General features: G+C 42.7%; 1 protein-coding gene across 1 annotated transcript in view; it reads right to left on the bottom strand.

The window, feature by feature from the left end:
• Positions 1–13522, bottom strand: part of sdr42e2 (short chain dehydrogenase/reductase family 42E, member 2) — a 50909-nt gene extending 37387 nt beyond the window's left edge. Inside the window, 3 exon segments of the mRNA XM_041206907.1 lie at positions 917–974; positions 9280–9375; positions 13355–13522. Coding sequence (XP_041062841.1) covers positions 917–974; positions 9280–9375; positions 13355–13522 — 322 coding nt within the window.
• Between the last annotated feature and the right edge of the window lie 9160 nt (positions 13523–22682).

Genomic DNA, 22682 nt, shown 5'->3' on the forward strand with positions numbered 1-22682 from the left:
TGGGTCTGGAGTCAATGTTGAGTACCTCCCAGGGCAACTCCCTCCTGACTGTACACCATTCCATTGCCACCTCTGGTGGGTCACTTCTGCCAATGGGACAGGATGGTTTGGGACATTATCTGTAAGGTATGATTTGGAGATTATGAATATGACTAGTCTGTGGGACAACTCTCCTAATTTTGGAACAAGCCCCTACATGTTAGTAAGGAGGACTTTGCAGAGTTGACAGGGCTGGGCTTGTCATTGTCATTTCCAGTGTCTGGGTTGATGCGGGGTGCTCTGTCTGGTTTCATTCCTTTCTGTAGACTTTGTATCAGTTTGACACAACTGAATGGCTTGCTAGGCCATTTCAGAGGTCATTTAAGAGTCAACCACACTGGGTTTGGAGTCATACATAGGCCTGACCAGGTAAGAATGGCAGATTTCTTTCCCTAAACTAGATGGGTTTTTACGATGACAATTGGCAACAGTTTCACAGTCACCATTAGACTAGCTTTTTATTCCAGATTTATGAATTGAATTTAAATTCCACCAGCTGCCATGATGGGATTTGAACCCTTGTTCCCAGAGCATTAGCCATTACCACTACGCCACCGCCTCCCCTACAGCCTCAATTAATGTCTCTTCTGAAAGGTGGCATCTCTGACAATACAGTAGTCTCTTCAGTACTGCACTGAAGTGTCAGCTTAGTTTATATGCTCCCTAAACTGTCTCTGTCTCTACATGTCTCTCTCCTCCTTAAGGCCCTCCTTAAATCCCACCACTTTGATGAAGCCTTTAATGACTCCTCCTAATATCTATTTCTTTGTTTAGGTGTCTTATGATTCCCTTCTTTCGAAGCACCTTGTGACGTTCTTGTACATTAAAGGTGCTTCATAAATGAACATTGTATCCAGGCAATAAATTGGGCTCTCACCGTCAATAACTTGTCTTGTTCCACCAACATTTACAGATTCAATCTGCTCTTTATGAAGCTGTAAAAATAAAAAGCAACACTTGACATAAAACAAAATTGAAACTGTAATGTCATCGTAACTCACTGAATGATTCCTCAACTAATGACTCAGCCCTTGTCACTGATTCCCCACCCGTAGAACCATAGAACCAAAGAAAAGTTACAGTGCAGAAAGAGGCCATTCAGCCCATTGTGTCTGCACTGGCCATAAAAAGAGAAAAAAGAAACTAGCTGCTCATTTTAGTCCCACTTTTCAGCACCTGGTCTGTAGCCTTGGCGGTTACAGCACTTCAGATGCAGATCCAGGTACCTTTTAAATGAAAAACAAAAACAGAATTACCTGGAAAAACTCAGCAGGTCTGGCAGCATCGGCGGAGAAGAAAAGAGTTGACGTTTCGAGTCCTCATGACCCTTCGACAGAACTTGAGTTCGAGTCCAGGAAAGAGCTGAAATATAAGCTGGTTTAAGGTGTGTGTGTGGGGGGCGGAGAGATAGAGAGACAGAGAGGTGGAGGGGGTTGGTGTGGTTGTAGCGACAAACAAGCAGTGATAGAAGCAGATCATCAAAAGATGTCAACAACAATAGTACAATAGAACACATAGGTGTTAAAGTTAAAGTTGGTGATATTATCTAAACGAATGTGCTAATTAAGAATGGATGGTAGGGCACTCAAGGTATAGCTCTAGTGGGTTTTTTTTTATTTTATATAATGGAAATAGGTGGGAAAAGGAAAATCTTTATAATTTATTGGGAAAAAAAAGAAGGGGGAAACAGAAAGGGGGTGGGGATGGGGGAGGGGACTCACGACCTAAAGTTGTTGAATTCAATATTCAGTCCGGAAGGCTGTAAAGTCCCTACCTTTTAAATGAGTTGAGTGTTTCTGCCTCAACCACCAACTTAGGCAGTGAATTCCAGACACCCACCTCCCTCTGGGTGAAAAGGCTTTTTATCATCTCCCCTCTAATCCTTCTACTAATCACCTTAAATCTATACCCCCTGGTAGTTGACCCCACAGCTAGGGGAAACAAATCTTTCCTGTCTACCCTATCTAGGCTTCTCATAAATTTGTGCACCTCAATTAGGTCAGCCCTCTGCTTCCTCTGGTCTAAGGAATAAAGCCCTAGCCTATCCAATCTTTCTTCATAGCTGTAATTTTCAAGCTGTGGCAACATTCTTGTAAATCTCCTCTGCTCTCTCCACAGTAATTGTGTCCTTCCTGGAATGTGGTGACCAGAACTGTACACAAAATTCCAGCTGTGACCTAACCAGCATTATATACAGTTCCATCATTCCATCCCTGCTTTTGTATTCAATACCTCATCCAATAAGGGAAAACATTCCTTATGCTTCCTTTATCACCTTATTCACCTGTCCTGCCACCTTCAGGGTCCTGTGGACATGCACTCCAAAGTCCCTCACTTCCTCAACCCCTCTCAATATCCCCCCATTTATTGTGTATTCTCTAGCTTTGTTTGCCCTCCCTAAATGCATTACCTCACACTTCTCTGGATTGAATTCCATTTGCCACTTTTCCTCCCACTCAACCAAGCCATTGATATCGTTCTGGAGGCAACAGCTGTAAATTTCCCAATCATGTCTCCCACATTTAAGTCCAAATCATTAATATATACGATAACAGTAAGGGCCCAATACTGAGCCCTGTGGAACGCCACTGGAATCCACTTTCCACTCACAGAAGCACCCATCGACCATTACCTTTTGTTTTCCGTCACTGAACCAATTTCGGATCCAACTTGCCACATTTCCCTGTATCCAATGGGATCTCATTTGCCACCAGTCTGCCACGTGGGATCTTGTCAAATGCCTTACTAAAATCCATGTAGAAAACATCCACTGCACTACCCTCATCAATCCTCCTTGTTACTTACTCAAAAAATTCTATTACATTAGTAAGACACGATCTTCCCCTAACAAAACCATGCTGACTATCCCTGATCAATCTGTACCTTTCTAAGTGGCAGTTTATCCTGTCTCTCAGAAGTGATTCCAATAATTTGCCCACCACCGAAATCAGAATGACCAACCTATAATTTTCGGGCCTATCCCTCACACCCTTATTAAATATTGGTGCAATGTTCTCAGACCTCCAATCCTCTGGTACCTCGTCTGTATCTAGCGAGGATTGGAAATGATCCTCAGACCATCTGCGATTTCCTCCCTGGCTTCCTTTAACAAACTGGGATACAATCCGTCTGGTCCTGATGATTTATCCACCTTCAAGGATGCCAGCCGCTCCAGTTATTCCTCTCTCATTATCTTATACTATTCAATTTTTCACGCTCTTCCTCCTTAACTAGAATGTCTGCATCATCCCTCTCCTTAGTGAAGACAGAGACAAAGTACTCATTGAGAACCCTGTCCACATCTTCTGCATCAACCCACAAGCTACTATGTATACCTCTGATAGGCCTTACCTTTTCCTTAATTATCCTCTTGCTCTTAATGTACTTGTAAAACATCTTTGGGTTTTTCTGGTTTTACCTGCCAATATTTTTTCATATCCTCTCTTTGCTTTCCTAATTTCATTTTATACTTCACCCCATACTTTCCATATTCCTCCAGGCTTTCTACAGAATTAAGATTTTTGTGACTGTCATAAGCTTTTTTTTCTGCTTTATCTTACCTTGTATGCTTCTGGATAACCAGGGTCTCTAGATTTGGCAGTACCACCCTTCTTCTTTGTGGGGGCATCTCTACACGTGCCCTGTAGAATCTCGTTTTTGAATGCCTCTCACTGATTTGACACCATTTTTCCTTCTAGTAACAGTATCCTGTCCACTTTTGCCAGTCCACCTCTCAGCTTCGTAAAATTGTCTTCCCCCAACTTAGAACTTTTAGTTCTGTTCTACCTTTGTTCTTTTCCAAAATGATGCTAAATCTAACTGTATTATGGTCACTATCTCCAAATTGGGACCCCGCTGCTACTTCATCCACTTGCCCAGCTTCATTTCCTAAGACTAAATCTAGAATTGCGCCCTGTCTCTTTGAGCTTCTTATGTGCTGGCTGAAAAGGTTCTCTTGTATGCAGTTCAAGAGTTTTCTGCCCTCTGTGTTCTTCACACTGTTCATGTCCCAATTGATATTAGGGTAGCTGAAGTCCCCAACTATTACTGCCCTATTATTACACATTGAAATTTGCCTACATATTTGCTCTTCTAACTCCCATCCACTATTTGGGGGTCTATAGTACATTCCTAGCAATGTGGCTGCCCCTTTTTTATTTCTGAGTTCAACCCATATGGCCTCATTTGATGCTTCATTTAGTATATCATTCCTTCTCACAGCTGTAATTGTTTCTTTAGCCAATAATGTTACATCCCCACCTTTTTCATCCCTCTCTATCTATCCTGCCTGCAAACTCTGGGCAGAATTTTCTGCCTGTTGGGCGGGCCGGTCAGGAGCAGGCGCGGGTGGGTGTGGGGCCCGCGATCAGCTGCGCACTGCCATTTTACGTGGGCAGGCCAGCTAAGAACCCCCCAACATGATGCAGGGCCAGTAGTGCTCAGTGCTACCTGTGCGGGCGGGGGAGGAGGGAGAATCCTCCCACATGTGCGTGAAAGAGTGCAGAAATCTCTCTAAGGCACGGAGATGCCTCGGGGAGATTAAATTCATATTGAAGGTTTCAAATAAAGAAAGATAAAAAATATTTCGAAATGTCCCCTCATGTGGCAGTGTCACATAAGCTGGGACATGTTTATGAATTGTGGGGAAAACATTTATTTATTTAATAAAACCTTCAGGAAACCTCGTCTGGACCGTGGATGAGGTTTCCTGAAAAACACGAAGGCCGCTTGAGGTCTTTGCCTACCCGCCAACCTTAAGGTTGGACAGGCAGCGTTGATAATTACTGTAATTGGTTTCTTAATGGCCTTAACAGGCCTTTGACAGTTCAGTGGGCACACAACCACCCCTGGTGAGCACCCACCAAACAAAAGATCTGAATGATGTGCGGTGATGTTGAGACACACGCCCGATGTCACTGCGCATCATTTTACACTTTGGCTATCAGGCCCACCTCCACATGCCGACGTGAAAATTCTGGCCTCTATATCTAGCGGTGTTGAGCTGCCATTTTTGCCCCTCTTTGAGCCAAGTTTCCATTATAGCGATGGTATCATGCTGCCATGTGTCTATCTGCACCCTCAGCTCATCGGCTTTGTTTGCTATGCTCCTTGTGGTTACATATACAGCTTTTAACACGGCCAAATTCCTATGCTGTACACTTTTTAACCTGAGCTTCTTCTGCCTTTCAGAGTCACTCACTAATTCTCCATCTCTCATTCCCTGCTCTGAATTTGCCCTCAGGTTCCCAGCCCCCTGCCAATCTAGTTTAAATCACTCCCCTGCCCACCACCCCCCCCCACCCCCCAACAGCACTAGAAAATCTCCCTGCAAAGATATTCATCCCAGTCCTGTTCAGGTGTTGACCGTTCGCAACAAGAGGAAATAATCTTAATTTTAAAAAAAACTCTATTAAATCTTCATTTCCCTGGGTCAATCTGAGCAACATCCACATATATCCATTCACCGATAACTGTTTCTGTCCACGTTGTGCAAGCTTTTGCATTCCGTATTTGGTGTCACCCAACTAAGATCTGCTTTCTCTGTTTAACCTTTGAACCTTCTTAATTTCCTGCATTCTGGGTTTTGGGACCTCCAGACATGGAAAGGTTAATGATTATCCAGTATCAGTTGATATTCACCCCTTGGTGAATTTCTGAGTCAACACCCATTTCAGCTGTGAAAAACACTTAACATGATTAGTGACAGGATCTGATGCCTCATCCATATTAAGTTGCTTACTCAAAATGCAGCACTGAGCAAACAGATGTCCCCAATATAAAACCATTTTACATTATATGATTGTTGACTCTGAAGTTGAACATTTTTCTAAATTCAGTTTTAATTTTGCTTCCCAAAAGCACAAGCATTTCAAACAGATATTTGCTTTGCACTGTGTTATGAAGATATGTTACACAGAATATTAATTTATAATGTCATTGGCTGGACATGTGTTATTTTATAATGTCATCGGCTGTATACATATTTATATTGAACTTTGAAAAGAACGCTTTTGCTAAGCAAAGGACACTGGCCTACAGCAGCTTCTATGTTGCATTTGCGCAGGCTCAGGCTGTTTTATGGAGACTCAGAGTCTACAGAGATTTTAGAGACAGTGGCGAAGATAATCCCAGATTGAAACCTGAGAGATCACGTGATCTAGCTCTTGGGTGTGAAACGATACCATATTTAAATTAACAGTCAGAGAGAAACTGCCACAGGGGCAGCCTTACCCCATCTCTCTTTCTCTGAAACCTCTCTAATCAAAGCTTAGCTGTATGTGATTTGAAAACCTACCGAAGGACCTCATAGCTGCAAACTGAGAGTTCCTAAAGGAGGATTCTGAGTCAACAACACTGCCTCCAAGACAAGATGGAATCAACCAGTCACAACTGCTCCAGTGAGAAACCCAAGTACCAACAGCTACTATGGAAAGTGACTCTTCAGCATTTGGACAATTCATTAATTTTTTTTTCTTGACTTTAACTTTTCCTTGGCCAAGTTTAAAAATATGAAACTCTGAAAGATTTATTTCTTTTTTGCACACTTGGGAGGGTTATGTGTGTGTGTTGTTTTTGGCATTAATGGGTAGTTGGACACATTTGTACATTTTAAACCTTCTGTTAATAATTTCTGCATCTTTGCCTGACTGAGTTTTAGCAATAAAACTAATTCTTTACTTGTTAACTTAAGGAACCTGGCCAGCTTACATATATTATATATTGAACTGGCAATATCCTTTTAAAATTCAAATTCTGTTATAACCAAACCAGGGCTGGGACAAAGGGAGGAGTTAGTTTGTCCCTGCTAACCTGATTGTAATAGTTTGCCTTCCTTTCTTCACTGTATCTGTGTTCAACAAGAAGGGTGTGGAAATTAGGAAAAAAGCAAGAGCAAAAGACTTCTATATGTCACTGCTTCCCTGAGTTACACACAACAGTCCTCCTGCACTCATTATAGCCAATCAGAGCTCCACATTCAGTCCAATCAGCACTCATTATTACAGCCAATATTCAACTAGAAACATTAACTCTCTTTCTCTCGGCACCAATGCTGCCAGACCTGCTGAGTATTTCCAGCATTTTCTGTTTCCTTTCTGGATTTCCAACATCCAGAATTTTGTTTTTATTAAGAACCGTGTCTATGATGGAAGGGAGAGGGATCAGCATCACAGTCTTCTGCTCCTGATTGCCCCCAACTGACTCTAAGGGATTGAGGAGAGAGCTGAACTCATCTGTGATGCCTTACACAGTGCAACAGCCTGCCAGCCTTTACTGACTCGTGAAGATTGATGACTCGGGAAAGCTCCGGCGCCCGTGAAATCAATCCGGCTGAAAATCTGCATCCCCGGACAGCAGCCAAACACAGAATCTGATCCTCCTTCTAATGAGGTCATTCAGAACGAGCAGCGACAAATTAAGGAATTGTCAGATGTTAGACAATGCCTGCCCTCCACAAACACCCAATCTTCAATTATTAAAGGATTATTTTCCAAAATGCCCGAGCATCTTTCAGGTAACTGCAGAGCAGCCAAGAAGGGGCATTAAAGTTTCATGAAGGAATGTAGTTTATTAGCTGTTTCAGTGAAGGTAGAGGCTCATAGAGAATGCAGTAAACAGACTGCACTTTGGTCCAGGGAATTTGCATCAAATGACATTCTATTCATGGAGATTCCAGACCAACAATTTAATTCACAAAAGGAATGGTATGGATCATAAAAAGAAAGGCTTGTATTTCTATAGCATCATTCACAACCTCGGGGTGTCCCTAAATTTGTTTTACAATCAATTACTTTTGAAGTATTGTCACTGTAATGTAGGAAACATGGCAGCCAATTTGTACACAGTAAACTCCCCAAAGAGCAATGTGATAATGACTAGATAATCTGTTTTTGTGCTTGATTGAGGAATAAATAGACATCAGGGATAGCTTCTCTGCATTCTTCAAAAGAGTGCCATGGGATCTTTTAATCCCAGCTAAAAATGTAGATGGGGCCTCAGTTTTATGGCTCATCTGAATGACAGCACTCCTGACAGTATTACATTCCCCTATTACTATGTGGCTCAGTGGGTAGCAATCTTGACTCTATATTAGACAATTGTGTGTTCAAGTCCCACCCCAGGACTTCAGCTGCAAGATCAACACTGATGCTCAAATGTAGTACTGAGGGATTGCTGCATTACCAGAGGTGCTATCTTTCAGAAAAGGTATTAAACCAACACCCTGTCTCCTCTCTCAGGTGGATGTAAAAAATACCATCAGCTGAAACATTGCTTCCAGTTCTGGTCACCACACTTTAGGGCGTATGTGATGGCTTTGGAGAGAGTGCAGAAAAGATTCACGAGAATGGTTCCAGCGATGAGGAAATTTGGTTATGAAGATAGATTGGAGAAGTTAGGACTGTTTCCTGGGAGAAAAGAAGGCTGAGAGGAGATTTGATAGAGATATTCAAAATCATGAGAGGTCTGGACAGATTAGATAGGGAGAAACTATCCCCACTTGTGAAAGGATCAAGAATGAGAGAGCACAGATTTAAAGTAAAAGAAGCAAAACCTCTATGGGAAAAGCTTTTTTCATGCAGCGAATAACTAAGGTCTGGAATGCATTGCCTGAGAGTGTGGTGGAGGCAGGTTCAACTGAAGCATTGAAAAGAGAATTAGACTGTTACTCGCAAAGGAAGAATGTGCAGGGATACAGGGAGAAGGCGGGAGAATGGCACTAAGTAAATTGCTCATTCAGAGGGCCATGAAGGGCCAAATCCTTCTGCACTGTAACAGTTCTGTGATTCTGTAATAGTTGCTTGGTAATATAGAACTTGGCAATAAAAATACTTCATTGGCAGTAAGTAAACCCTTTGGGAGATTTGAACTCACGACCTTTGGACTATAAGGCATGAGAGTTAACCACTGAGCCATAGCAGGGCAGCACTGATCCAATTGGGTTGCTGGCACTCCAGGATTCCCCCACTTCCACCTGAGATCAGATTTCACCCATTCCTTTAACCTATCAGCTTCAGGCACGGAATACCTGAATACCGGGCCCTCATTAATCAATCCCTAGCCCCTCGCCAGCTTTCCGCCCAATATCCACTGCGGAGAAATGTACCAAACCCTCCCCCCAGCCCACTGCCGAGCTATCAGTTGTGAAACCACTGAGACCTACAATTAAGTACCAGCGATAAAACAATGAAAAGGAGAAGCCCCCCTACTTCTACATTACCCGGACATGGCTGCAACACTCACCTGTTCTGTGCCCGACATTCCATAGGAAGCAGCGTGGTAAACAGAATTGACCCCCTGACAGGCCTGATATAGAGCATCATAATCCCTAATGTCACTCTGTAAAATGATGGGAATTAATTCCATTAGATCATCAGCCCTGGTGGTTTTAGAATCTTGTGAATTATTGGTAAAGTCAAGGGCAAATCACTTTCCCAGCAAAGCATTGGATCCCTGGGCCTGACAATTAACATGGATATGGAGACAAAATATTAAGCAAACTGGTAGAGTAGAGCAGTTCAGAATTATGAGGGATTTTAATCAAATAACTGAGCAGAAACTGTTTCCATTGGCAGGTAGCCAGATGACACAAATTCAATATAATTGGCAAAAAAAAGGGCAGTGAGATTTTTTTTATGCAGCGAGTTGTTGTGATCTGGAATGTGCTGCCTGAAAAAGCGATGAAAGCAGATTCAATAGTGACTTTCAAAAGGGAATTGGATTAATCCTTGAAAAGGAATAAATTCACAGGACTAAGGGGAAAGGGCAGGGCAGTGGATCCAATTGGGTAAGCTCCTTCAAAGAGCCAGCACAGGCACAATGGGCCAAATGGCCTCCTTCAAAGCTGCACGATTGGGTTTGCTGTTCTAATTCATTCTCTCACGATGCACTAGATAGCTGGACATGCCAGTGTCAGCTTCAACATGTAGATGTTCCATTATCTCTAGTAAAGGGTAGGGGAGGAATCCCCATCAGAAATTGGTGGGTAATCGTGTATATCTGAACATTTCATGTTTATGACATAGCAATTGCCTGAGCAGAGGAATGACTCACTATAGAAATAAGGTTCAGTGAGTAAGCGCAGTCTTTCAATGGCTGTGAGATCACTTTAAGGTAGACAAGAGGAGATTGGAGTTGACATCTTATGAAAACTTGAATGGATGATTGGGAAGGTGGGCAGTTGAAATTTATGCAATGGAGGATCTGTTGTATGTTTTTATCCTGCTGCTAGTCACTGATTTCTATCAGACCATAGACCTCGAATGACAAGTTTAATGCTTTCTTTAGTAACGTCTTCAGAGTTGGACAAAAAATCTTGTTGGAAATTGGGTTGCCAACACTTCCTTCCAAATCCCTTCATGACTTCACTGCTACTGCACAAACTAGCACTGCCAAACATCTGGGATTATCCTAGAATCTCCAGATATTTATCTCCAGGACACTGCTGCCAGCAACACCAGGAGAGAAATTTTAGCAGCATTAAAAAGATTTGTGGGCATTTTAATCACTTCCATTATTAGCTATAAAAATGTTGGAGATGAGGAAAAAAGGGCTGTTTGGTCAACAGTCAAGAATCACCCAGCCGGGTGACAAAGGGTATGACTGCTCTCCAATCGGTGTGGGAAGGCAGGGCTCTGTGAGGTTGGGCGTGTCAGGCAGCTAAGGCAGAAGTATAGAGGTGGGACTGTGTAAAGATGGACATGCCCAGAAACCAATAGTAGGAATGGAGGAGGTGGCATTTGGCAGCAGGAGGTCATGTGATGAGATCAGGACTATCACAATCAGGGTTAGCAGCACAAGTTAGAAAGGGCGCAAGATCTCTAAGTATAACTAGATGTACAACAGATGGAACACAAGGTACTGGGGGCTATAAAAAGGTCACATCAAGGAGGACAATGAGTTATGGATAAATCATAAGGGCTCTAACACCAAACAGATCCAATTACTCTAGAAGGGGATCACAGAGATGTGTTCAGACTCTCCTCAGGACAGGTCAAGTGGGGTTTAGGTTGGGGTGGACAGCAGAGTGTCCATGGACAGCCTTAATATGCTGAGAGGCCTTTGGTCATTCAGTGCTTCTTATGTACTTACCACCTACTATTTTGCAAAATGGGTGGGGTTAGTCCTTGGCTGCATGACTTCCCACAGAGTGTTGAAACTTCTAGGTTTCATCAATGCAAGAAACTGCAAATGGGAACAAGTGGACTAATATAAGGCACGGCAACACGAACATTCAGGAAGTTACTTCAATTAAATGAAAACTTTTGTACAGAAAATTAAATCACTTTGATTCATCTATGTAAGTTAAGCAATGAAGCGTGATGATTGTTTGCCAATACCCAAGGCTAGCTATCATTCACTCTCTTGTTAGATAATTCCACAGAATGTTTGTTGCAGCAACAGTGCAATATTGTTCTGCTGTTGACTGAAGAGGACTTCATTTGGAGAAAGGCCATCAATCTAAGCAACTATCATTCTTCTAACTAACACACCCCAGCTAAATCTCTGTGAATCCATTTCAAATACCCATAACCTCCACTGATGTAGTCTTTCCACACAAGTTAATATTAACAGCAAACATAAGTGTGTGCATTTGATCTGCTCTAACAAAGCCCTAGGACCAATCTACAAGTTTCCACTATATACAGTGTGATCCATATTTGCTAGCAATTAGGCTAAGGGCCGGAATTTTCCGACCCCTCCCGCTGGGAGGATCTTCTGGTCCCACCGAAGCCAATGGACACTTGACTGGTTCGCCACATCCAGGCTGAATGCTGAAATCACACCACATTGGGTACATATGGAACATATGAACAAGGAGCAGGAGTAAGCCATTCAGCCCCTCGAGCCTGCTCCGCCATTTTGTAAGATCATGGCTGATCTGATAGTAACCTCAAATCTGCATCCCACCTACCCCCGATAACCCATCAACCCCTTGCTTACTAAGAATCTATCCACCTCTGCCTTAAAAATATTCAAAGACTCTGCTTCCACCATCTTTTCAGGAAGAGAGTTCCAAAGACTCACAACTCCCTGAGTGAAAAAATTGCACCTCATCTCTGTTTTAAATGGGTGACCCCCTATTTTTAAACAGTAACTCCTGGTTCTAGATTCATCCACAAGAGGAACTATCCTCTCTACATCCACTCTGTCAAGACCTCTCAGAATCTTATATGTTTCAATCAATTCACCTCTTACTCGTCTAAACTCCAGCGGATGCAAGCCCAGCCTGTCCAACCTTTCCTGATAAGACAACCCACCCATTCCAGGTATTAGTCTAGTGAACCTCCTTTGAACTGCTTCCAACGCATTTACATCCTTCCTTAAATAAGGTGACCAATACTGTACACAGTACTCCAAATGTGGTCTCACTAGTGCCCTGTACAACTGAAGCATAACCTCGCTACATTTGTATTCAATTTTCCTTGCAATAAATGATAACATTCTATTAGCTTTCCTAATTATTTTCTGTGCTTGCATACTAGCCTTTTGCGATTCGTGCACTAGGACACCCAGATCCCTCTTTCATCCTTTCACTTCCCTCATTGTTAGCTTTCAAGGTATTAGTCACAGTGCAGAGAGCTGTTCCAGATTGATATAAAAATAGTTCTGAAGATGCCCCAACATACATCATACAGAATAGAAAGAAATTGTGCGCACTTATCTGGTGCCTTTCATGACTACTAACTGGAAAGTGCGCATGCTTGGAAGTCAGGTGGGAACTGTGCTGTACCTCCAAGTGCCTGAAATAGTCACAATAATTTACAGGAAAAGAAAGCCATTTGGCCCATCTTAGCCCATCGATCCAAAAAGAGCCTCCAGTCCCTATACCACAACATTGAATTGTTTCAAATAATCACAGTTCTTCTGTCTCCAAAAAGCTACCAAGAGTCCATTACTGTATTGATCACTCTCTGAGTGAAGGGTTTCCTGTCATCAATGCAAAATTTTCTCTTTCTCTAAATCTCTAAATTAACCCTTTGCTTCTTGCCCAACAGTGTTGATTTAATTTGAAATAATATCCTGGCTTTATTTGTTTTACCTCATTTACTATCTAATGTGCCTCTATATGACCTGCTTTTGCTGCTGATAAGTCCATCTCCATTCTTTCCTCATATCTCAACGCTTTGATGCTGGGGATCTATCTCCTCAATACTGACTAACATCCACATGCTGATGAACACAGAATTCACAATTAAAAATATAATGGGGCGGGGGGAAAAAATTGTGCTGTTAAACAAGGAGTGTGAATGTGTTCATAATCCTCCAAGTCTGATTGCATTGTCATTAACGTTGACAAGTGAAATAACTATCTTACCTGCAGGAAGACAGCTCCTTTGGGAAGGCACCATCTTGGTTTGTGTATGTCCACGAGGATGACAGATACGCCTGATTGGGCAAGGGCGCAGCCTAGCCTGTATCCGAAATATCCAGCACCTCCTATCACCGGACCGCTCCTGGAATTCTTCCCATTCGGCTGTCTCATGTGTCCATTGATTGAGCGGCTGTGTGCCTTTGACCAGTGGGGTCCATTTCATTAAACCTGTGCTTGGTGCTGTTACTGAAGAGACTATCTGTTGGATTAATCTTGCATTACCCCATTTGAGTATCGCTTGGGGAGGAAGAGTAGGGGGTGCGATGTCCCTTCAAAATATCACCCAGCCGACTCAGCCACTGGGGAATAACAAGAAACTTAGTTAATAGCAAAAGGAGTTGGGGTGCCTTATCTAAACTAACCTATTCAAAGACAGTGGGATGTCCGAGGGTCATTAACTAAAAGGCAAAAAAAACTTTAAAGGTGGCATAACTAATAAAGACAACAATCAAAACTAAATAACTCCTCAGATACTGAAGCAGTCTGTGCTTACATGCAGCGAGACCTGAAACACATTTAGGCTATGGCTGATAAGCGGCAAGTAACATTCATACCACACAAGTGCTAGGCAATGACCATCTCCAACAAGAGGCAATCTAACTATCTCCCCTTGACATTCAACAAAATTGCCATCGCTGAATCCCTCACCATCAACATCCATTGGCCAGAAACGTAACTAGACCAACCATATAAATACTGTGGCTACAACAGGAGGTCAGAGACTGGGAAACCTGCATGAGTGATTCATCTCCTGACTCCCTAAAGTTTGTCCACCATCTGCAAGGATCAAGTCAGGAGTGAGATGGAATAATTTTCATTTACCTGAATGAGTGTGGCTCCAACAACACCCAAGAAGCTCAATACCATCCAGGAAAAACATTCTGCTTAATTGGCATCCCATCCACCACCTTAAACTTTCATTTCCTCCACCACTGACGCACAGTGGCAGCAGTGTGTACTATCTATAAAATGCACTGCAGCAATTTGTCAAAGCTTCTTTGACAGCACCTTCCAAACCTGTAACCTCTGCCATTTAAAATGGTAAGGGCAGCAGACACTTGGGAACACCACCATCTGCAAGTTCCCATCCAAGACACACATTATCCTAATCTGAAACTATATTGTCATTCCTTCACTGTCGCTGGGTCAAAACCCTGAACTGCCCCCAACCCCCACCACCTAACAGCACTGTGAGTGTACACACACTGGATGGACTGCAGCAGTTCAAGAAGATGGCTCATGACCACCTTCTCAAGGGTAATTAGAGATGGGCAATACATGCTGGCGTTGCCAGCGATGTTCACAATCTGTGAATAAATAAAAAAAACATCCATAAAATTGGAGGAAACTTTCTAAACTTAAATATTAATGTTGTAACTGATGTCGACTACTCACTGCAGTCACTGTGGTGCCCATCGCTCATGTAAGGCCTCAAGTGAACCAATGGACACCACAAGCTCCTTCTCCAGTACCACTCAGGCATAGAAAAAGCCACAGAAGGAGAGATTGGCAGCCAGAGCAACCTTCCCCGCAACATATGCAGAGCGTGTTCAATCTGGACCTGTGGCTGGTCATCTTGGCCAGAGGTAGGAGCAGACTCAAAAGGAGGATCTCTGATCTGCCCACTAGTTACCCAAAGATCAGGAAAGTGGGACTGAAGTGCAGTGAGAAATTGAAATACTCTTCAAATAGTGGAACAGGAGCTGCAACCTTTCACAAGAAACAAGAATATGGAACTGGGTCTTATGCAGGCTGATAGCAGTTGGGAGGAAGAGCAGCTGAAAAAATGGCTGAGAAAGGAGTTCAGAGGGGAGTTCAGACTGAATTAGTGACCACAGATGGTGGATCAGAGAGAGATAGGGGGAATGGGGAACAGAGCAATGTTAAAGAAATGGAAGTTGGCTGCAGCAACATCCAGCTAGAGGAGATAGAAGACAGGTCAACAACATGAAGGGATTTTGGAAGCAAGTGTGCAGGGACTTCTTTTGTTATTCTTTCATGAGTTGTGGGCATTGCTGGCAAGGCCAGAATTGTCCATCCCTAACTGCCTTTGACCCTGATTGGCTTGCTAGCCATTTCAGAGGGAAATTAAGAGTCAACCACATTGTGCTGAGTCATACGTAGGCCAGACTGGGTAAGATTTCCTTAGTGAGCCAGATGGGTTTTTACAACAATCAATGGTAGTTTCATGGTCACCATTATTCCAACTAGTTTTCAATTCCAGATTTTTAATTGAATTTAAATTCCACAGTTGCCATGGTGGGATTTGAAACCATGCCCCCTCTGGATTACTAGTCCAGTGACATTAGCATTACACCACCATCTTAAACTCAACTTCCCTGGATACCAAAAACTGCTGGGATTTTTCCAATTACAGAGGAAATTGGGAGTCTAAAACTGACCAGGAAGGATCAGAGACTCGTACAGCACTAAAGGATGTCACTTGGCCCATTGTGCCTGTGTCAGCTTTCTGAAAGAGCTATCCAATTAGACTGACTTCCTCTCGGTCTTTCCACATAATCCATGGATAAGAAGGAAAAAGCACAACCAAAATTCCCGCTCTCAGTCACTGCACATTCCACTTGCTAAATGCACATCAGGTACAAACATGAATAACTGTGCGCCATTGGTTAAATATTCCACAAATATCCAGTGTCCTGGCTCACACCTGAAGAATGACCACTTGAGGATGAGTTGCTAGATCCTGTTGGACCAGTATTCCCAGAATGGGTCAGTGGTTTCAGAAGGAGTGTTCAGTGAAGACTGGGTACTTGAGTGCGGCACATATTCAAGGCAATATTTTCAAAAATATTGAAGATGTTTTGCACAAGATTACACTCAGTCAGGTGGGAATCTGAACTGACCCAGAATGGTCAAGGAACTAGAGGGACAACCTGAAAATTGAGGAATGGTTTGGAGTTAATTGTGGGACTAGCTGATTTGTTCCTGCAGAGAACCCATGTGGACAAGATGGGCCAAATGGCCTCCTGCTTTAACCATGCTATGTATGTACCATAATATGTTATATAAAAACCAGTAAAGTATCCCAATAAAGCAAACTACACATTATATAGCGATTAATTTTAACATCAACTTGCATTTATATAACACCTTTAGTGTAGTAAAATGTCCCAGGATGCTTCACAGGAGCATTATCAAACAAAATGAGACACTGGACCACATAAGGAGTTATTATAACAGAAGACTAAATACTTGGTCAAAGAAGTAGTGTTCAAAGCGCATCTTAAAGGAAGAGAGAGGTAGAAAGGCCAAGGGGTTTAGAGAGGGGATTCCAAAGGCTAGGGTCAAGGCAGCTAAAGGGCACAGCCACCAATATTGGAGTGATTAAAACTGGAGATGCGCAAGAAACCAGAATTAAAGGAGAGCAGAGAGTCAGAGGGTTCTAGGACTGGAGGAGATTCCAGAGGTAGAGAGGTCAAGACCATGGAGGGAGTTGAAAACAAATGTGTCACATAAAAGAATACAGGTTTTATTGGATCAGGTAAAAAGTTGGAAGTGGTTGTCTGATCAAAAATTACCTTTCTTCTTCTGTTAAAGCGAATATAATAAATGTTATTTTGAACACACCCCTCAGCTGAGTCAGAACACTTGCCCACTCACACTCTGTAACAGTGACACACTCAATAACATGGACCCAGCTCATGGCACTGAACCAGTCCCAGGGAAGAGGGTAAATGTAGACACTTCCCACCAGCTCTGCAAGGAGATAGAGCCATAATCCATCATCATACTTAGCCAGTCCTCCGAATGACAGCACATCCCACCTGCCCTCCTTAGGTGCTAGCACAGACATACCTCCCCACCAGCGGTGTAGCTTAAATACGCCTGAACCCATTAAACATCTCTCTGCAAGAACTCAAGTAACAGTATCGACTCTGGAATGAAGGTGAATGATATACAATTAATCCCAAAATACAATGACTGCATCTATTGCCATGTAAGGTGTTAGATATAGCAGTAACTACCAGCCTATGAAGGATAAATTATTCTCAACTCTCAGATCTCTCCCCTGAAGATTATTTATTTCAGGAAGATGACAGGTTCGGGAGATTTCCAAATCTTCAACGGAGTCTACTGTTACCGCACCTGACACCTTGTTTATTAAAACAATGTTCCCTCCTGCAAACGTTCAAAATCCCCTCATTCGAGGGAATACGATCTCAGTGGATCCGATGTGAACCAACAGCATCTGATTATTAGCAAAACGTTAGTAAGTTTAACGCACCCGTGATGTACCTGAATGGACCGCCTGTGCCTATTTTCTATAAAGCAATTCTTACCTGTTGCCCTGAAATCTCAAGGTGCTGGAAGTTTCAGGAAAGGTTTACAATTAATTCCTTAAGAGAAGGGTTAATATTCTAGAGGCACTTGTCATCGTTCTTCAATTGGAGGGATGGGGGGGAGGGGGGAGGGGGGGCAGGTGTAGGCTCCTGTTACTGTATTTACTGTACAAAGGACGCCCATCCGTGTTCCCGAATAAGCAGGTAACTGTCATGTACATACGGTATTTCTGCTCAGGTTACACACCGAACAGTTAAAGAGACAGTAAGAGGAGCTTGAGTTCTTCCTGCAACTTTCCACTACAGTACCCATTCTTCACCTGCAAAACTATCAGGTATTCCACTGTACCCACATTTACATACCCCAATCTCTTGCTGATTGTCACCAAATGGAGCAGAATTACTTGGCTGATTTTCTGATGAAAGGTCATTGACCAGGAACGCTAATTCTGTTTCTCTGTCCACAGATGCTGCCAGAGCTGCCGCGTATTTCCAGAATATTTTGTTTCTATTTCAGAATAAAAGTTTTAATTTTCTTTTGTTTTGCATAAATCAAAATTTGTTTTAGTACATGGGATTTTTACCTGTGTTTGATTATCTTAACTTTCAGTCCCAATCTTTATTGTTTTTTAAGTCACAGTGCCATCAGTAACTTGCTGCAACTTTCTGCTTCTGTGTAATTATCTTGCTTGCAAATAAATCCACCTATTAATTTTAGCCTGAATTTTTAAAATCTTACAGTGTGGTGCTAACCATCTTTAAGGGAAGAAAATCATAATGTGGACATCATGTTGCCTCCAGTGCACTACAGTTCATATATACATTCCAATGAGAAATAAATATTTCAAGAGGAGGACTTACCATCTGTGGTTAACTAAAAAAGTTAAAGATAGAATCAAACTTAAGCTCACTGGAGGAAGAAGCTCCACAAATATCCCCACCCCCAATGGTGGTGGAGCCCAGCAGATCAGTGCAAAATATAAGGCTGAAACATTTGCAGCAATCTTCAGCCAGAAGTGCCAAGTAGATGATCCATCTCAGCCTCCTCCGGAGGTCCCCAGCAGCACAGATGCCAGTCTTTGGCCAATTCGATTCACTCCATGTGATATCAAGAAACAGCTGAAGGTACTGGATACTGCAAAGGCTATGGGCCCTGATAATATCCCAGCAATAATACTGAAGACTTGTGCTCCATAACTTGCTGTGCCCCCTAGCCAAACTGTTCCAGTACAGCTACAACACTGGCATCTATTTCCAGCAATATGGAAATTTGCCCAGGTATGTCTTGTACACAAAAAGCAGGACAAATGCAACCCGGCCAATTACCACCCCATCAGTCTACTCTCGATCATCACTAAAACGATGGAAGGGGCCATTAACAGTGCTTTCACGTGGCACTTACTTAGAAATAACCTGCTCACTGACGCTCAGTTTGGGTTCCGCCAGGGCCACTCAGCTCCAGACCTCATTACAGCCTTGGTTCAAACATGGACAAAAGAGCTGAACTCCAGAGGTGAGGTGAGAGTGACTGCCATTGATATGAAGGCAGCATTTGACTGGGTATATCATCAGGGAGCCCTAGCAAAACTGGAATCAATAGGAAATGGGGCAAAACTCTCCATTGATTGGAGTCATACCTAGCACAAAGGAAGATGGTTGTGGTTGTTGGAGGTCAATCATCTCAGTTCCAGGGTATCACTGCAGGAGTTCCTCAGGGTAGTGTCTTTGGCCCAATCATCTTCAGCTTCATCAATGACCTTCCTTCCATCATAAGGTCAGAAGTAGGAATGTTCGCTGATGATTGCACACGGTTCAGCACCACTCACAACTCCTCAGATACTGGAGAAGCCTATGTCCAAATGCAGGAGGACCTGGACAATATCCAGGCTTGGGCTGACAAGTGGCAAGTAACATTTGCACCACACAAGTGCCAGGCAATGACCATCTCCAACAAGAGAGAATCTAACCACTGCTCCTAGATATTCAATGACATCAACATCGCAGAATCCCCACCATCAACATCCTGGGGGGTACCATTGACCAGAAACTGAACTGGACTAGCCATATAAATACTGTGGCAACAAGACCAGGTCAGAGGCTGTTACTCACCTCCTGACTCTCCAAAGCCGGTCCACCATCTACAAGTCAGGAGTGTGATGGAATACTCCCCACTTGCCTGGATGAGTGCAGCTCCAAGAAGCTTGACACCATCCAGGACAAAACAGCCCATTTGATTGACATAGTATCCACAAACATTCACTTGTTCCACCACCAACTGGCAGCAGTGTGTACCATCTACAAGATGCACTGCAGGAACTGACCAAGCCTCCTTAGACAGCACCTTCCAATCCCACAACCACCACCATCTAGAAGGACAAGGGCAGCAGGTGCATGGGAGCACCACCACATGGAAGTCACCCTCCATGGCATTCACCATCCTGACTTGGAAATATACCATTGTTCCTTCACTGTTGCTGGGTCAAAATCCTGGAATTCCATCCCCAACAGCACTGTGGGTGTACCTACACCACATGGACTGCAGCAGTTCTAGAATGCAGCTCACCATCACCTTCTCAAGGGCAATTAGGGATGGACAATAAATGCTGGCCTAGCTGGTGACACCCACATTCCATAAACGAATATCAAAAAAAACTTAAAGAAAAAGCATATAAATATACAAAGATGAGTGCCAGGTCAGAAGATTGGACAGAATATTTAAAACAAAAGCAAAGAATGACTAAAAGATTAATAAGGAGGGAAAAATGAGAGTAAAAGAGAAAGCTAGCTAGAAATATAAAGACATGGTAGGAGTTTCCATAGATTATTAAAAAAGAGTTAACAAAATGAGCATTGGTCCAATAGAAAGTGAGTCTGGGGAATTAATAATGGGAAATAAGGAGGTGGCAGGTGAATTGAACAGGTATTTTGCATCAGTCTTCACTATAGAGGATACAAGTAACATCCCAGAAATAGGTGTGAATCAGGAAATGGAAGGGAGGGAGGAACTTAAAAAAAATTACAATCACCAGGGAATTGGTACTGAGCAAATTGTTGCAGCTGCAGGCTGACAAGTCCCTGGGTCCTGATGGCCTTCATCCTAGGGTCTTAAAAGCAGTGGTTTGCGAGATAGTTAATGCATTGGTTTTAATTTTCCAAAATTCCCTAGATTCAGGGAAGATTCCATTAGATTGGAAAATAGTGAATGTAACACCTTTATTCAAAAAGGGAGGGAGAGAGAAAGCAAGAAACTACAGGCTAGGTAGCTTAATATCTGTCATAGCGAAAATGTTATAAGCTATTATTAAAGATGTTCTATCAGGCATTCAGAAAAATTCAAGGTAATGAGGCAGAGTCAGCATGGTTTTGTGAAAGGGAAATCATGTTTGACCAATTTATTGGAGTTCTTTGAAGATGTAACATGTGCTGTGGATAATGTGGAACCGGTGGATGGACTGTACTTAGATTTCCAGAAGGCATTTGATAAGGTGCCACATCAAAGATTATTGCAGAAAATAAAAGCTCATGGTATAAGGGATAACATATTGGAATGGATAGAATATCGGCTGGCTAACAGGAAGCAGAGAGTAGGCATAAAGGCACAATTTTCTGGCTGGAAGGATGTAACGAGTGGTGTGCCACAGGGTGTACTGGGGCCTCAATCTTTTATAATTTATATAAATGACTTGGATGAAGGGACCGATGGTGTGGTTGCTAAATTTGCTGATGACACAAAGATAGATAGGAAAGTAAGTTGCATAGGGAATATAAAGAGTCTACAAAAGGATATAGATAGGTTAAGTAAGTGGGCAAAGGTCTGGTAAATGGAGTATAATATGGGAAATGTGAAATTGTCCATATTAGCATGAAGAATAAAAAGGAAGCATATTATCTAAATGGTGAGAGATTACAGAGCTCTGAGATACAGAGGGATCTAGGTGGCCTTGTGTATGAATCACAAAAGGCTAGCATGCAGATACAGCAAGTAATTAGGAAAGCTAATAGAATGTTATTATTTATTGCGAGGGGAATTGGATACAAAAGTAGGGAGGTTATGCTTCAGTTATACAGGGCATTGGTGAAGCCACATTTGGATTATCATGTACAGTATTGGTCTCCTTATTTAAGGAAGGATGTAAATGCATTGGAAGCAGTTCAGAGGTTTAGTAGATTAATACCTGGAAGGGGCGGGTTGTCTTATGAGGAAAGGTCGGACAGGCTAGGCTTGTATCCGCTAGAGTTTAGAAGAGTAAGAGGCCAGTTGATTGAAACATATAAGATCCTGAGGGGTCTTGACAGGGTGGATGTGGAAAGGATGTTGTGGGAGAATCTAAAACTAGGGGTCACCCATTTAAGACAGAGACGAGAAGGCATTTTTCTCTCAGAGGGTTGTGAATCTTTGGAACTCTCTCTTTTCCTGAAAAGGCAGTGGAAGCAGAGTCTTTGAATATTTTTAAGACAGAGGTGGATAGATTCTTGATAAGCAAGTTTATCGCAGGTAGGCAGGAATGTGGAGTTGAAGTTACTATCAGATCAGCCATGATCTTACTGAATGGCGGAGCAGGCTCAAGAGGCTGAGTGGCCTCCTCCTGCTTCTAATTTGGAGGTATGTTCAATAAGAAACCCATGCTCTATATCTTGGTTATAGGGTAATCACTGCCTTCCGGATGCTGACCAACTTACAGCTAGAGGGCTCAGATTTCTCTTCACTGGTAACTATGTCTGTTTATTGAACCAGTATTTGTGCTGTGACCGTAAAATCAACATAGTTGGGAGAAAACCTTCACTGTAACATTGCCATATTTAGCTCCTGCCAACACCTACATACCTATAGCAACATTCTTTCATTTTCACATCCTCCAGCTATGCTCCTCATTCTTCCCCCATTGGTGTCAGAAACCAGAATCCACACCTTAATGACTTCAAGGCTCTAATTCCTCAGTGCCCTTTTAGCCAGCTCTCCCACCTCCACC

The sequence above is a fragment of the Carcharodon carcharias genome, chromosome 15 (assembly GCF_017639515.1).
Source record: "Carcharodon carcharias isolate sCarCar2 chromosome 15, sCarCar2.pri, whole genome shotgun sequence".
NCBI classification, from domain to species: domain Eukaryota; kingdom Metazoa; phylum Chordata; class Chondrichthyes; order Lamniformes; family Lamnidae; genus Carcharodon; species Carcharodon carcharias.